A 12,886-nucleotide genomic window follows, 5' to 3' on the forward strand; every position below is an offset into this window, starting at 1 on the left:
CAGGTGGCGTAAACACCAGACATTCTTGTTCTCACCATTCTGGAGACTGGAAGTTCAGATGAGGGTGTCAGCAGGGCTGTTTCTCCTGAGGGGTCTCTCCTTGGCTTGTAGATGGCCATCTTCTCTCTCTGTGTCACATGGACTGCCCCTCCTCTTCAAAAGACACCAGTCGTATTGGATTAGGACCCACCCAAGTGAACTCACTTAAACTTAATTACTTCTTAAAAGATTGTAAATCCAAATACAGGCATGGTCTGAAATTTGAGGGGTTACGACAGCTTGGAATTTGGATGACACAATTCAGCCCAAAATATATACTGTCCCCAGGTGGAGATATCTGCCCAGGTTTGGAACTGCTCTTGGAAGGACATGACATGTAAAATTTTCACAGCTGCAAACAGCTGCCAAATCAAAAAGGCACTAGCAATAACACTGCCAACGGCAGTTTTTGATGACAGCTGCTGCCTTGCTCCCAGCCTGGCCCAGGGATTTCCCCTCCTTTTACATGTTCACCTGTCTGACGTCAAGCTGTCTGAGGCAATCACAGTGTCCCTTGATTTTCAGTTGCCTCATGGGTACTTTGAGGCACCTCTGCTTCTCAGCCGCCACCTGGGTTTTCTCCTTCCTGAGTCACGGGCTCTGATTCCTGTCTGGTCATCGGCTTTCTCCAGTCTGGACTCTCCAGGCATTTGCTTCTTTGTGGAATCTGGGATCTCGATGATGAGGGTCTCAGGATACCTTTTAGTGTAAAAGGAGGAGAAGTAAATGTCTTTTCTGGAGGCAGTGGTTTTCATAGGCTGTGTCTTTCCTGTACACGCTCTCTAAACTAGGGCGGGACAAGGTTCCCCACACCCTTTCTGTCCCTGTCAGCAGAGATAAGTCTCAGGTAGCTGAGAGGGAACATCCTGCAGGACAGCCCTCACTTCTGACCTGCATGACCCTGAGCAGACTTTCTACATCCCTAAGCCTCTGTGTTCTCATCTCCATAATGGAGATGTCTGTTGAGGACTTGTGGGGACAATGTTTTCCATACATACTATCAATACAAGGAGGTCTGATGTTTCTCGGCTAAAAAGGTGCCTAGAAGGTCACACCAAACTTAAATGGTACTTTTAAAACCCAGAACCTTGTTCCATGTGGGCACTCCTGTCCCTCCTCTTACAAATGTCCCCGAGGCCTGGGAGTTACTGGGTGAGCTCCAGCCTCAGTCCTGCTGGTGATTCAAAGGGATGCCACTGACTGGATGTCCCTCCTCGCCCCTCCACCCCCAGTGTGCAGAAGAAGAATTAACTCTTAACCTACGTGAGTGCTGCAGGATGCGGGCCCTCCAGGAGGGCACTGTGGAGATGGTGGTGGCATCCGTACCAGCTTACCCAGGGGGAGACGTCGACCACATCTCCACCTTCATGTCCATCCACCCGGCCTTCTCCAGAGCCCAGCAGTTCCTGGACCAGCTGTTTACTAGGTGAGCACACGCCCCCTTCTTTGGCACAGTGGTGACTCTGCCCACTGCTAGCTCTGTGTCTTGAAAATGTCACCACATGTGTCTGAGTTTCAGTGTGCTCCTCTGAAAAGTGGGGTGGTAGAGGACGAACCTCATAGGGTTCCTGTAGGGGCCACTGTGGGGACAAGCCATGGCAGGTGCTACCTGCTGTCTGGCTCCGCAGAGAGGGCTGCTGGACGTGCTGTGGTTCTGTGGCCGTTCTTTCTCTCCCCTGAGAACAGTCACCTGTCTCACCCGTCAGTGGCCTGTGGCATCTGAGTTTGGAAAAGTCCATGGGAAACAACCTGTTAAGCAGTTCGACACTTCACCTAGCCGGTCTTGTCCTGGTCCTTGGTGTAGCCAGATTAAGGATCTCTGGGGATCGCAAGGGCCCCGGGCCACTCAGATACCTGGGAGGGCCCTGGCTGGAGTTCACTTCCTCGGCAATGTGTGGTAAGCTCTTACTATCACCAGGCACTTTGGTCGACACTTAGCACAACTCAGTGAATAAGCAGACACAATCCCTGGGCCTCAGTGCTAGTCAGTGAGTCGGACAGTCACAATAGACGTCATTCGCAGGTCCTGTCCACCATCCTTCAGATCTGATGCCATGAGGCTCTTCTATACATCTGGAGGCATACCTCCTTATAATGACCGGGGTGACATACCACAGGACCAAATGAAAAAGTGAGTGGTCCTTGGGTCCAGAAGGAGGCCTCCTGTGACAACAGAGCGAGGACTGGGAGGGGGGTGTGCCTGGCAGAACGGTGATCTTACACACCTGCTGATTCCCAAGGGAGGACTGAGGTCTGGTAGCTGCCACTCCAGGAAGACAAGGGTCAAAGGGAATTGTGAATGAGGCCAAGGCCCCCAGAACCAGAGGGGAGGCTAGGATGAGTTGTCCCCTAAAGTCCCATGCCCACCACAGACCCATCCCGCTCTGCCAGTTCCTCCACATCCATCACCTGACCACCCTCGCCAGGCTCAGAACAGAACTGAGGTGAGCAGCCTGCTCACAGCTGTCTCAATCCTCAGTCCCGATGCCCACATGCAGAGAGGGCTGGGGTGGGCAGTGTACTGGACCTTCAGAACTGGCAGTGGGAGAAAGAGACTACTCACACAGACTCTGTGTTAAACCTGTGGGATCAGTAGGCCTGCTGCTCCCAGGACAGCCACAGGGTTGGGGTGGCACTGGGCTGTCCCCTGGAGAGGCCACCACAGGCTTACAGAAGGGCCCGGTTCCAAGGAAGGGTGCATGGGAGAGCAGTGTGGAAGGACAGACCAGGTATCTGACTCTGCTGCCCACCTGCCTCCCCCCAGGGCCATTGCTTCTGTGATGGGAACCTGGCCGGACCAGCTACAACATTTTGGCCAGCCCCTGCTTGCACCCTGGTTCCAGGTGAAGCAGGCCTTCGTGGAGGTCATCTGCCCTGTCTCACAGCGTGAGGGCCATGTCCGAATTCTTTGCATAGAGCTGGAACATCTAGAGCCCTCGAAGGCAGAGCTGGAAGGTGAGGGGACTGCAGTCTGGGAAGATGGTGGGGTGGGGTGGAGGAGGGCAATGCGGCGGGCTCATGGGCGAGCTCCCCTAAAGGTAAGGGCATCTTTCCTGTCTCTAGAAAAGCACGGGAAAGTCAAGTGTGTGTATGAACCTGTCTCTTTACCCTGCTCCAGAATCACCTCCAGAGTTCCAGAACACAGAGCCAGAGGAAGGGCCTGCTCCAAGGCTAGAGCCTGGTCCAGCTGTGCTAGGGCTGAAGTCAGTGTCACTTCTACCACCCCCTCCAGATCTGGAGCACGCACTGACCTCATCTTCAGCCCCCGGGCCAGCTCTCCAGCTGGGGCCTTCGGGACCAGAAGCTCTGATCCCAGTTCTAACAATAGAGCCAGCTCCATCCCCAGCACCAGAAGACCGCTGTGCTGTGACCACTGAGCAGCTAAGGGAGGAGAAGTGTGACATCCTGACCTTCCCTCCAAGACTGGTGGCAGAGCAACTGACAGCGATGGACGTGGTGAGCACCTGGGCTCTCAGGGTGGGGCGGGACAGGCCTCCCTCTGCAGTCTGCTGCCGAGCCACCTTGTTCTGATGCAGTCTCCTACGATCTGGAAACAAATCGCAGCTCCACCACTCACCACCCATGGGTCCTGGGCAACTTTCTCCACCCCCACGCCTCCACTGTTCACCTGCGGACAGTGGAAGTGGACATTCACAGGATCCATGGGTGCAGAGGGGCTGAGCAGATGAGAGGAGGCAGATCACACAGGAAGCTGGGGGTGGGTCCTGTTCTGCTGGGTGGGGAGGGGAGCTCACTGTGTGCAGCCAGGTCCATGGGTCTCCCAGCCATCTGCCAGGAGACTCAACAGCCTCGGCACTTATTAGGCACCTGATGTGTACCACACTTAACTACAAGGGAGACAGACAAAGCCTGTGGTTGTAGCCACCACAGGGGAGTGTGAACTGACTGGGGATTCAGACCAGAGGAGCCATCGGGATGCTGGAGGGTGGGCCCTTGGGATGAGCAGACTGAAGCTGCATCCTGGAGCTTGGAGCTAGTGAAGATGGGCTGGGGGAAGACACTCCTGTTTCTTTCCAACCTGTCTTGTGACCTGGGTCACACAGTGCTGGTGCCCTTGGTGAACAGAAAATAAATCCCAGGCACTCCAAGGCTCAGGCCTCTTCCTCAGCTTCCTGAGCTTCAGTGTTGACCAGTGGCCCCTGCAGGGGACTGGGGACAGTGAGCTGGGGTGTGGCAGGGTTGGGTGACACTCCCCTTTCTCCCCAGGAGCTGTTCAAGAAGGTAGTGCCCCACCAGTGCCGGGCATCTATGTGGTCCCAGAGGAACAAGCCTGGCAAGGAGCACCTGACATCCACTGTGTGCGCCACTGTTAAACATTTTAATTGTGTGGTCACCTGTGTGATCACCACCTGCCTTGGGGACCCAAGCATGAAGGCCCGGGACAGGGCCAAAGTGGTGGAGCACTGGATTAAGGTGGCCAAGGTATGTGGTGGGTGGCCCAGCGGAGACCCCATCTGGAGCCTTGAGCAACGCCGCTGCTGCTTCCCCAGTGCCCAGGGCTGAAGTCTGAGCTCTGAGCGCCCGGTCCTTTCTGCCAGGGGCATGCTGACCTTGACCCACAGGTCCCATTCGTGGGAATTTCAGTTCCTACTGGCTTTGCCCTTTGGTTGAGCTAAAATCCTCCTGTCTGTGAGTGTTGGTCTTTGGGTCTGAAATGAGCCCACCCTGAGCATCCGTCCACCCAGCAGGCGGTGTGTCAACTGAGGGGGGACGGAAGCGAGAGCTCCCTCCCAGCTTATCTCCCCTCCCCCAGGAGTGCAGAGCCCTCAGGAACTTCTCCTCCCTCCACGCCATTCTCTCAGCCCTGCGGAGCACGTCCGTCCATCGTCTACAGAAGACGTGGAAGAAGGTTTCCAGGTGAGTAGGCCTCTCCCCATAGGAGGATGGGGGTGAGGAACCCCCATATGTCTCCCAGTGTCCCCGCAACAGCTGGCACCTACTGGGGAGCAGCCAGCTCTGGGGACAAGGACTGGGTGGTGGGTGGGGTCGCTCAGCCTCCCTGGGACCTCAGGGTTCCAGTTCTGCTGCAGAAATCAGTTTCCTAAAATGTCGGAGACTGCACTGAGCCAAACTGAAGATCTTCAAGTGTCTATAGCACCAGAACCCTGTGCCCAGTGAACCCCAAACTGGTCAAAACAGAGCTTCCCCATGAGATGGGAATGGAGGCCCAGGTGTCCAACATCAGAGCCCGCCCAGTCCCACGGAGACATTCCTCTCAGAGGAACCCAGTGAAAACCCTCACCTCTGCGGTTTGAAACATTAGACTGCCAAAAGGAATTTACCCTTAAACACTGCCTTCCCGCACGCAGTATTCCTAACTGTCTTTCCCTCAACCCCCCCCCCCCCCCAGGAGGAACAGCTATACAATGCAAAAGCTGTGTAAGGAAGAAGACCGCTTAGGGATCAGGGGACTGCTCATAGAGGTAGAGCAGAGGCTGGAGGTCTGGAAAGAGAGGAGGGTGGGAGGGACGGGGGACTTGCAGGATGTGGCTTTGATAGTTTGTTACTTGAGGATTCTCTGAGAATTTTCACCCTGTCTGTCCCGATTAACAGGTAGAGGGATCTGTTTGGTCTGTGGGCAGGTGGGAGGCAGTTCGACGGGCAGGAGGCCCTGGTCGTGGCGTGAAGCGGTGGTGGCTGAGCTGTCCCAGGTCGGGGAGCACAGCCGGCAGGCTGAGTGGGTCTCTGGCTCCCAAGCTGGGCCCTCCCACTGGCACTTAGCTTCTTCCAGGCTGCTGGGTGGGTGGGGTGGGCGGGGTACTTTTCTTCCCTAAAGCAGCCAGCCTGTCCTCAGGAAGCCAGGCCCCTGTGGCTCCTTCTGTCTTCACCACACCTCCAAGGGCTGGGCCCCCTGCTTGCCCAGGGTTGGGCACTGTGGGGGATTCCCGCGGGCCAGGTGAACAAAAAGACTGCTTGGCCTCAGGCCCCAGTTGCTGGCCCAGAGACAGAGAGTGTGCGGCCTGTGACTTCCCACTGCCCTTCTTGCCCTCTCTGCGTCAGTCCCAGTCAGAATTCTCACCTGGCCCAGTGGGCAATAACACGCCCCAGGTGGCTTCTGAGAGGTATCCAGGGAATATGCATTGTTAGTAGGTCCTCCCTGAACAGACCTCAGAAGCTTCACATCAACATGGAGACCAAGGATCCTGTCACCTCCCACCCGGACAGTCAGATGGGGCACCTTGGGGGTCCCGTCCCTGAGTGGGTGAAGAAAGACTGCTGGGCAGGGGAAGGTCCTGAGGCATTCCTTGGGGAGGTGAAGGCTTGGCATGGCCCGGGGTCCAAACTGGTGGGCAGAGACCCCAGTGGGGTAGGGTGAGCAGCAGATGCTCAGTCAGACTCCTAAGACATCTGTCCATCCACGGTTTGGCCCAGATGGGCGCCTGGCCACAACCAGAGAGCCCAGAGGACAAGGCTCTGGTCGGTGGGGCTGGGAGTGAGGTGAGGTCACATGGGACTGAGCCTCTGCCCCTCTGGCTGGAAGGGGCCGGTGGCCTCTCCTCTGCGGGCCCTGCGCCAGTCACTGTCCCTTGATGGCTTCTGTCTCCTCCTGTGGGAAATGGAGGAATGACCATCCTATGCTGCCGACCTCACAGAGTGATCATGAGGTTCAGGGAGGAAAAGACTGCAGGGCTTTCTTCCCTGTTCCACCTGGACAGTGAGGGCGAGGACAATGATGACAGTAATGGGACACTGAGTCCTCACGAGAACCTGTGAGCTAGGTGGCAGCCTCTCACTTTCCAGAGGAGGAAACGGGTTGGGGAGGCCAGGGCCCAGGCCTAGGGTCCCAGGCCGAGTGAGTGTTGGAGCTGGGAGTGTTTCAGTATGAGTGCATGCTGGAGTCAGAGTGGCACTGGTGTCAGCTGGCTGGGTCAGATGTCCGGGGTCTGAGGTCAGGGCTGGTGTTGGGAAATGGGGTGAGGGGAGTACACCCTCAGTGACCCTGTCCTGGACCCTGGCAGGAGCAGCCCTCCAGGCTTGCCACTCTGATCCTGAGACTCAGGGGAGCTCAGAGGAAGCTGCCAAAAAAGGTGAGCGAGCCTGTCTGCCTGCGGGGGCGGGGGAGGGGGGGGAGGGCTCCCAGCTGGAGGCTCCTCCCTCCTGCAGGCCCACCTCCTGTTCCCACAGAACCTAAAGCCCTTTATTGGAAGTGACCAAGAGGAGGGCCTGGAAGGCCTGGGGCAGGATGGATAAGGAGGTGGGGCTGGGCCCAGGACCACAGACCCTGTCATTTGCATAGAGTAGGCCCTGGGAGGTGATTCTGTGGAGTCCTTGGAGAGTGAGGGCAAGGACAATTGAGGGCAGGGTCAAGGGTCCTGGGCTGCTCCATGTGGGAACCCAGGGGTGGGCCAGGAGGCTGAGGGGGGGAGGCTTTCAGGGAAGGTCTGCGGGGGCAACTGGAGCAGGGGCTCATCCCACCCTCACCTATTTGGCCTAGTGTGTCCCCTTCCTTGGCACGTTTTTGTCTGACCTGGATAAGCTGGGCACTGCCATGGATTGTGTGAAGGTTGGTGACCTGGGCCTGGGCTGGGGTCATCAGCATTGGCATTTGGGGAGAGATAGCCCCTATACTGAGCCCTGAGTTCCCAGCACAGCCGCCCTGGGTGCTGCGGTGTTGTGTCCATTATAAGGGTTTATGTCCCCACACCCTCTGGAGCCCAGAGCCTGGCCTGGGTCCAGGTCCTGTCTTTCTGTATTCCCGCCCCCTCCTGGAACCTGGTGGGAGTGCAACACAAGAAGGGGTGGCATGGAGGCTAGTCATGACCAGGGCGCTCCTGCTGATGGAATTTGGCCATCTGTCTTCGTCTGTCTTCCAGGGGACTCACGTCAGCTTGGAAATAGAGAAGGAGGTGAGAGCTGGGGCCCTTCCTGCAGGCAGGGAGGGGAGGGAAGTCAGAGACCCCCTGGCCAGTACTCTCCTGGGCTCCATCCCCAGCCTCTTACACTTATTGGGAGAGTTGGGTAACAGAGTGGGAGGCCCCTCAAACTGGTGGCAAACGGGAGGGGACAGCATCAGGATAATTTCCTGGAGGAAGCGCTGAGGATGCTCATCTCTGAGCACAGGTAGGGCTTGGATGGAACTAGGGGGATAGGAGGGTGCCCATGTGTGCCAAGTCCCAGGATAAATCCCCTACCCACTCCCGACCCCCACTCAGGCCATAACTGTATCCTCTCTGGTTCCCTCCCACCCCAGGAACAAAATGTCCTGGAGGAGATAGTCCTACGGCAGGAGGTGGCCGAAAAATACAAATTCGAGCCCAAGGAGCAATTCGGGGTCTGGTTCCAAGCCCAGGAGCAGCTCAGCGAGACTGAGAGGTGAGGCCCAGCAGGAGCTGGGCGTGAGCAGGGGTGGACTCCCCCTGTTGACCAGTCCAGAAAACCTGTGTCCATGGTTCCCTGGCCAGCCCCACACCTTGTTGTGTAACAAGTCCTGGGGCACCTGCCACTGGGAGGGACACCTGAGCTGTGCCTCCTGGGTGGGTGGTCACGGGTGTCATTCTGTCCTGTAGTTACATCCTGTCCTGCCGGCTGGAGCCTCGGTCCTAGCCGGCAGCAGAACACTCCAGGCCAAGAACTCTAAAGGGCTTTGAGCTTCATTCTGAGAAGAAAAGAAGTCATCAGAAGATTGAAAGCACAATTGCAAATGATTCTTTTTTCTTTAAACTTACCTATTTATTTTTATTTAATATTTACATTTTAGATATTTAAAGTATTTATTTACCAATAATTTTTTACAGAGAAAAGAGCATGGCAAATTAATATAGAATGCTCCCATGTACCTTTTTACCCCAGACATTTAATGTAATATCACTGAGAGTGATAACATAGTCATTGAACCAATAAATTAACCCTAGGACAATACTATTAAACAAACTATAGAACTTATTTGAATTTCACCAGTCTTTCCAGTAAAACAACACAACTATAAAAAGCTGAAAAATATCAGTGAATATCAAACCTCATGATATATGTTTCTATGTACAAAATAATAGGAGACATTAAGAAGGAAAAATGTTCCATTTTATTTAAAAGGATTTAAGACTGCATATGTCAAAAACATCATAGACATGAACAGAAAGAAAACAGGGAAATTTCTTGAAATTCAGTTTATTGGGGTGTTATTGGTTAACAAGTCCATATAGATTTCAAGAGTACATTTCTATAGTACATGAACTGTGTATTGCATTGTGTGTCTACCACCAACACTCAAACCATCTTAGGTAATCGTATGTTGGAAAAGATTCTTCAAATAATCTCATTGACGGCCCTTGCATTTTTATGAACTTTATCCTCATGGAAAACATGCTTGGTTACAAAATTGTCCTCATGGAAACTCTTAGCTTTTAGGTAAGAGTTTATTAAACTAAGAATCTTCAAAATATTAAGAGTAGCAAAATAAATACCATACTTTTGCTGGGTATGCATACATTTCCACAGAAAGAGTAGGAATACCTTTAATGCTTGTTTAAATGATGAGAAACTAGAAAGATAGTAATGGTAGAACTAGCTCCCTCGGGTCCCCACTTCCAAGATGACCAAGGAGAGAAGGAACAACTGTCATGCCAAAAAAGGCTGTGGCCACGTGCAGCCTATTCTTTGCACCAGCTTAAGGACAAGGCCATTAAGAAGTTCTTCATTCAAAACATAGTAGAGGCCGCAGCTGTTAGGGGCATTTCCAAGGCAAGTGTCTTCAATGCTTGTGCGCATCTCAAGCTGTACGTGAAACATGGCCCTGGCGGAGAAAGGGGGCTCATCCTGTACTCCTGTTATTGTTGGACACGATCTTCTGTGCTTGGACAGTGTCTAGGTTTATTCCAGCTTTGCCAGGGGTGCACACAGGCATTCTGATGTAGACGCTGGCTGGATGAGCGCTCTGTGGATAGAGCAACGGCCAGGGTATGGACGTCTGGGTTTAATTTCCGGTCAGGGCACACAGGAGAAATGACCATCTGTTTCTCACCCCTTCCCTCTGCCTCTCCTCTCTCTCTCTCCTTCTCACAGTCAGTGGCTTCATTGGTTCAAGGGTTCCCACCGCAGCCCAGGGAGATAGCTCGATTGGAGCACATCAGCCTCAGGTGCTAAAAATAGCTGGGTACTAGGTAGAGCATCAGCCCCAGATGCGGGTTGCCAGATGGATCCCTGTTGGGGTGCATGTCGGAGTGGGCCTCACTATCTTCTCTCCTTTCCTAAAAAAGAATACACATATTTTAAATTTTGTATGTATGAGTTTTGAATCTTTTTATCAAGTTCCTTTGGAATTTGGGGAACTCCTTCACTTGCTCCTTTAACAGCTATGTATTGCGCGCCTCCTATGGGCCAAGTACTAGAAGCGCAGTGGACTACCCAAAGAGTTTGTAAGGTGGCAGATTTGCATCCAAGTGTCAAACCACAAGATATAAAACGTGAAGTCAGGACCTACCTACTCTTTTACACTCCCGCTTTGCACTTTTCATTGATGTTCTTTTTCCACACAAGCGTCCAGCTCTGTCTCCCGGGCGAACACGGGTCACTCGCTTTCTCAGGCTGGGGGGGCACTGCACCTTTGGCCGGTGCCCTGGACGCTCCGCGGGGTTGGCGAGAGACTGGCCCCTTTCTCCTCCCCGCCTTGGCCGCGCCTCCCAGCTGTCGGCCTCCATTCCCGCCCCTCTCTTACTCCCTCCCTTCCTCTCGGCTCTCCGCCCGCAGGTCCCCTTTTTTCCCCGGGTCCGCCCCTTCCAGTGTTCCGCGCCTCCCAGCTGCATTCCGCGCTCGGTCTGCCCGAGAGCCGGGCTGTGTAGCTCCGCTGGCGGCGCCGCCCGCCGGTCGGGAAAGATTTCCAGGCCCGCGGCCCCGGGATGGTGCGGGCTCCGCTGCTGCTGCTGATGCTGCTGCTGCTGCTGCCGCTGCTGCTGCTGCTGCCGCTGCCGCTGCCGCCGCCGCCGCCGCCGCCGCCGCCTCTGCCGTGGTTTTCCGTCTCCGGACTTCGGAGAGGGAGTGAGTCCGCGGGACCAGGGATTTGGAGAGGGGGCGGGAGCATCAGCAGTCGCCGTGTGTGTTTGTCTGGGGGGGGGGGGGGGCGGGAGGGGGTGCGGACCGCTGCTGGGCAGCTTTACAGCACCCTCTGCTCCCTAGCCTTTGCCACCAGTCGTAAGGGGAGCAGAGCGCAGGGCGCACACAACCCGGGGTCAGGGCGCCGGGACTGGCGGTGTAGGTGTGTCCCGTGAAGTGGGCGGGGGTCACCAAGGGCCCCAACTCTGCGGTCAGGAAGTCGCGCTCGCGGGCGCTCTTTGAGTCCCCAAGATTTCGGCCGAATGGTTGTAGGTCTAAGCGGGAGTGCGTGGAAAACTTCCCTGGACCCCTCTGCGCGGCTGGACCCGTTCTGGCGGGCGATCTGGAGGCCGCACACCCATCTCCGGAGGGACCGGCGCGAGCAGACGTGTAGGTTGCCAGAGTTAGGGTGGTTGAACCAAGGCCGGAGCCAGGGAGTGGCGTCTCTGCTCCCACCCGGCCCTCGTGAGCAGTACTAGCGCCCCTCTGCGGGACACCTTTTGGCGGTCGTGCAAGGCCAGGAGAAAGGGGCCTCATCCCATACTCCTGTTATTTTCGGACAGGATCTTCGGTGCTTGGACAGTGCCTAGGTTTATCGCAGCTTTGCCCGGGGTGCACACAAGCATTCCCATGTAGACGCTGGATGGACGAGCGCCCGCCGGTCAGTGGGCCGGTTCTGCACCCATAGCTGTTTTGCTAAGGAGGCATACACAGATTAGAAGTCCTATTGCCTATCCGCTTCTCCTGGAAGCAGGGAGAAACTTAACCAGGCTTTACCAAAAAGACAAAGAAAGGGGTGGGGGTGGGGAAAGGTATGCTAAAATAAACACATCCCAGGCTTTGTCCTTGGCTAAACTATTTCCATCCAGAGTGTGGTTTTTTGACCCTCAATATGGCTAAGGAGCTTTCACCCATTCGAGTTAAAAAGATGTTTGTAAAAAAATACCTGCAAAGTTCAAGTTACAGTTAAGCATTTTACTTAAAACTTTTCCTTTTGAGGTTTTCCTTTGGAAGCTCAGTTGGTCAAATGAAAAAGTCTTAAGCAGTGCCTCTTTTTGCTCATGAAATTACATATAAGCAAATTGTAATTTGGGGCAACACAGCAATTTGAAACAAACGTCAAAAGCCAAAACCAGTCAGAGAACTAAAACAATCCTGTTCTTCACCCCCAAGCCCTCAAATATTCCTCAGCATTTCTGCCAAATCCATTTTTTATAATCTGCCAATCTGTTTTTGTTTATTTGTTTTTTTACTAATGAGGGCTGGCCATAAATAGCCTTGGAGGTAGTGAATGTGGTGAAAAGTATAGGAAAACTAATGGAAACAATATTTTTGGTATAAGATATTAAAATATAGCATGTTTTTCTTTTTCTAAAGTAAAAAAAAAACTTTGTAATTGATCATCAAAAGGTGTGCTAAAATTCACCCAGCAGGGAAAATGAGAAATTTCTCCAATTTTTCGATTTTCATAGTGCGTATGGTGAGTCCAAGTGGTTTCCTTTTGAGACAGGAGAGGGAACATGAAGGATTGGTGGGTATGTAGACTCTACACTCCACACTGTAGAGAATGGATAATTAACATTTACCCAACAACCCCCCCGCCCCCCCAGCAGCATCTCACAAAAGTCACAGACAGGCAGAAGTTAAACTGCTGACCCAGGGACATTGTAACCCTTCCTGTGCTCTCAGTCTCTGCTGGGGGTGCTAGTGAGCAGGAAAAACAGGCAAAGGGGTGCTGCTCTTGAGCACTCAGAGAGGATAGAGGAGAAAGAAATATGAAAGTGGGTAACAGTGAAGGTAT

General features: G+C 54.1%; 2 protein-coding genes across 3 annotated transcripts in view; both read left to right on the forward strand.

Moving 5' to 3' along the window:
• The first annotated feature begins 3,285 nt into the window (after nt 1–3,285).
• Nucleotides 3,286–7,908, forward strand: LOC136328823 (ral guanine nucleotide dissociation stimulator-like). The gene is made up of 6 exons (XM_066264814.1): nt 3,286–3,495; nt 4,267–4,482; nt 4,814–4,917; nt 7,020–7,088; nt 7,496–7,564; nt 7,875–7,908. The coding sequence occupies exons 1-4, from the start codon at nt 3,487–3,489 to the stop codon at nt 7,045–7,047; spliced, it is 357 nt and encodes a 118-aa protein (XP_066120911.1). The 5' UTR covers nt 3,286–3,486; the 3' UTR covers nt 7,048–7,088; nt 7,496–7,564; nt 7,875–7,908.
• A 2,452-nt stretch (nt 7,909–10,360) lies between these two features.
• Nucleotides 10,361–12,886, forward strand: part of MERTK (MER proto-oncogene, tyrosine kinase) — a 128,212-nt gene continuing 125,686 nt past the window's right edge. Inside the window, exon 1 of one of the 2 annotated variants that reach the window (XM_066267665.1) lies at nt 10,361–11,031. In XM_066267665.1, the coding sequence (XP_066123762.1) occupies nt 10,370–11,031 (662 nt within the window). In that variant the 5' untranslated portion in view covers nt 10,361–10,369. The remainder of the gene's footprint in view (nt 11,032–12,886) is intronic. The other variant, XM_066267666.1, reaches the window with a different exon arrangement.

This window comes from Saccopteryx bilineata, chromosome 3 (genome assembly GCF_036850765.1).
Source record: "Saccopteryx bilineata isolate mSacBil1 chromosome 3, mSacBil1_pri_phased_curated, whole genome shotgun sequence".
NCBI classification, from domain to species: domain Eukaryota; kingdom Metazoa; phylum Chordata; class Mammalia; order Chiroptera; family Emballonuridae; genus Saccopteryx; species Saccopteryx bilineata.

What these genes read in the sequence shown, in the direction of transcription:
- LOC136328823 (XM_066264814.1), top strand. An exon ending in ACTGGATTAAGGTGGCCAAG is followed by an intron (nt 4,483 to 4,813) that starts GTATGTGGTGGG and finishes CCCCTCCCCCAG; the next exon opens with GAGTGCAGAGCCCTCAGGAA. An exon ending in ACGTGGAAGAAGGTTTCCAG is followed by an intron (nt 4,918 to 7,019) that starts GTGAGTAGGCCT and finishes GGACCCTGGCAG; the next exon opens with GAGCAGCCCTCCAGGCTTGC.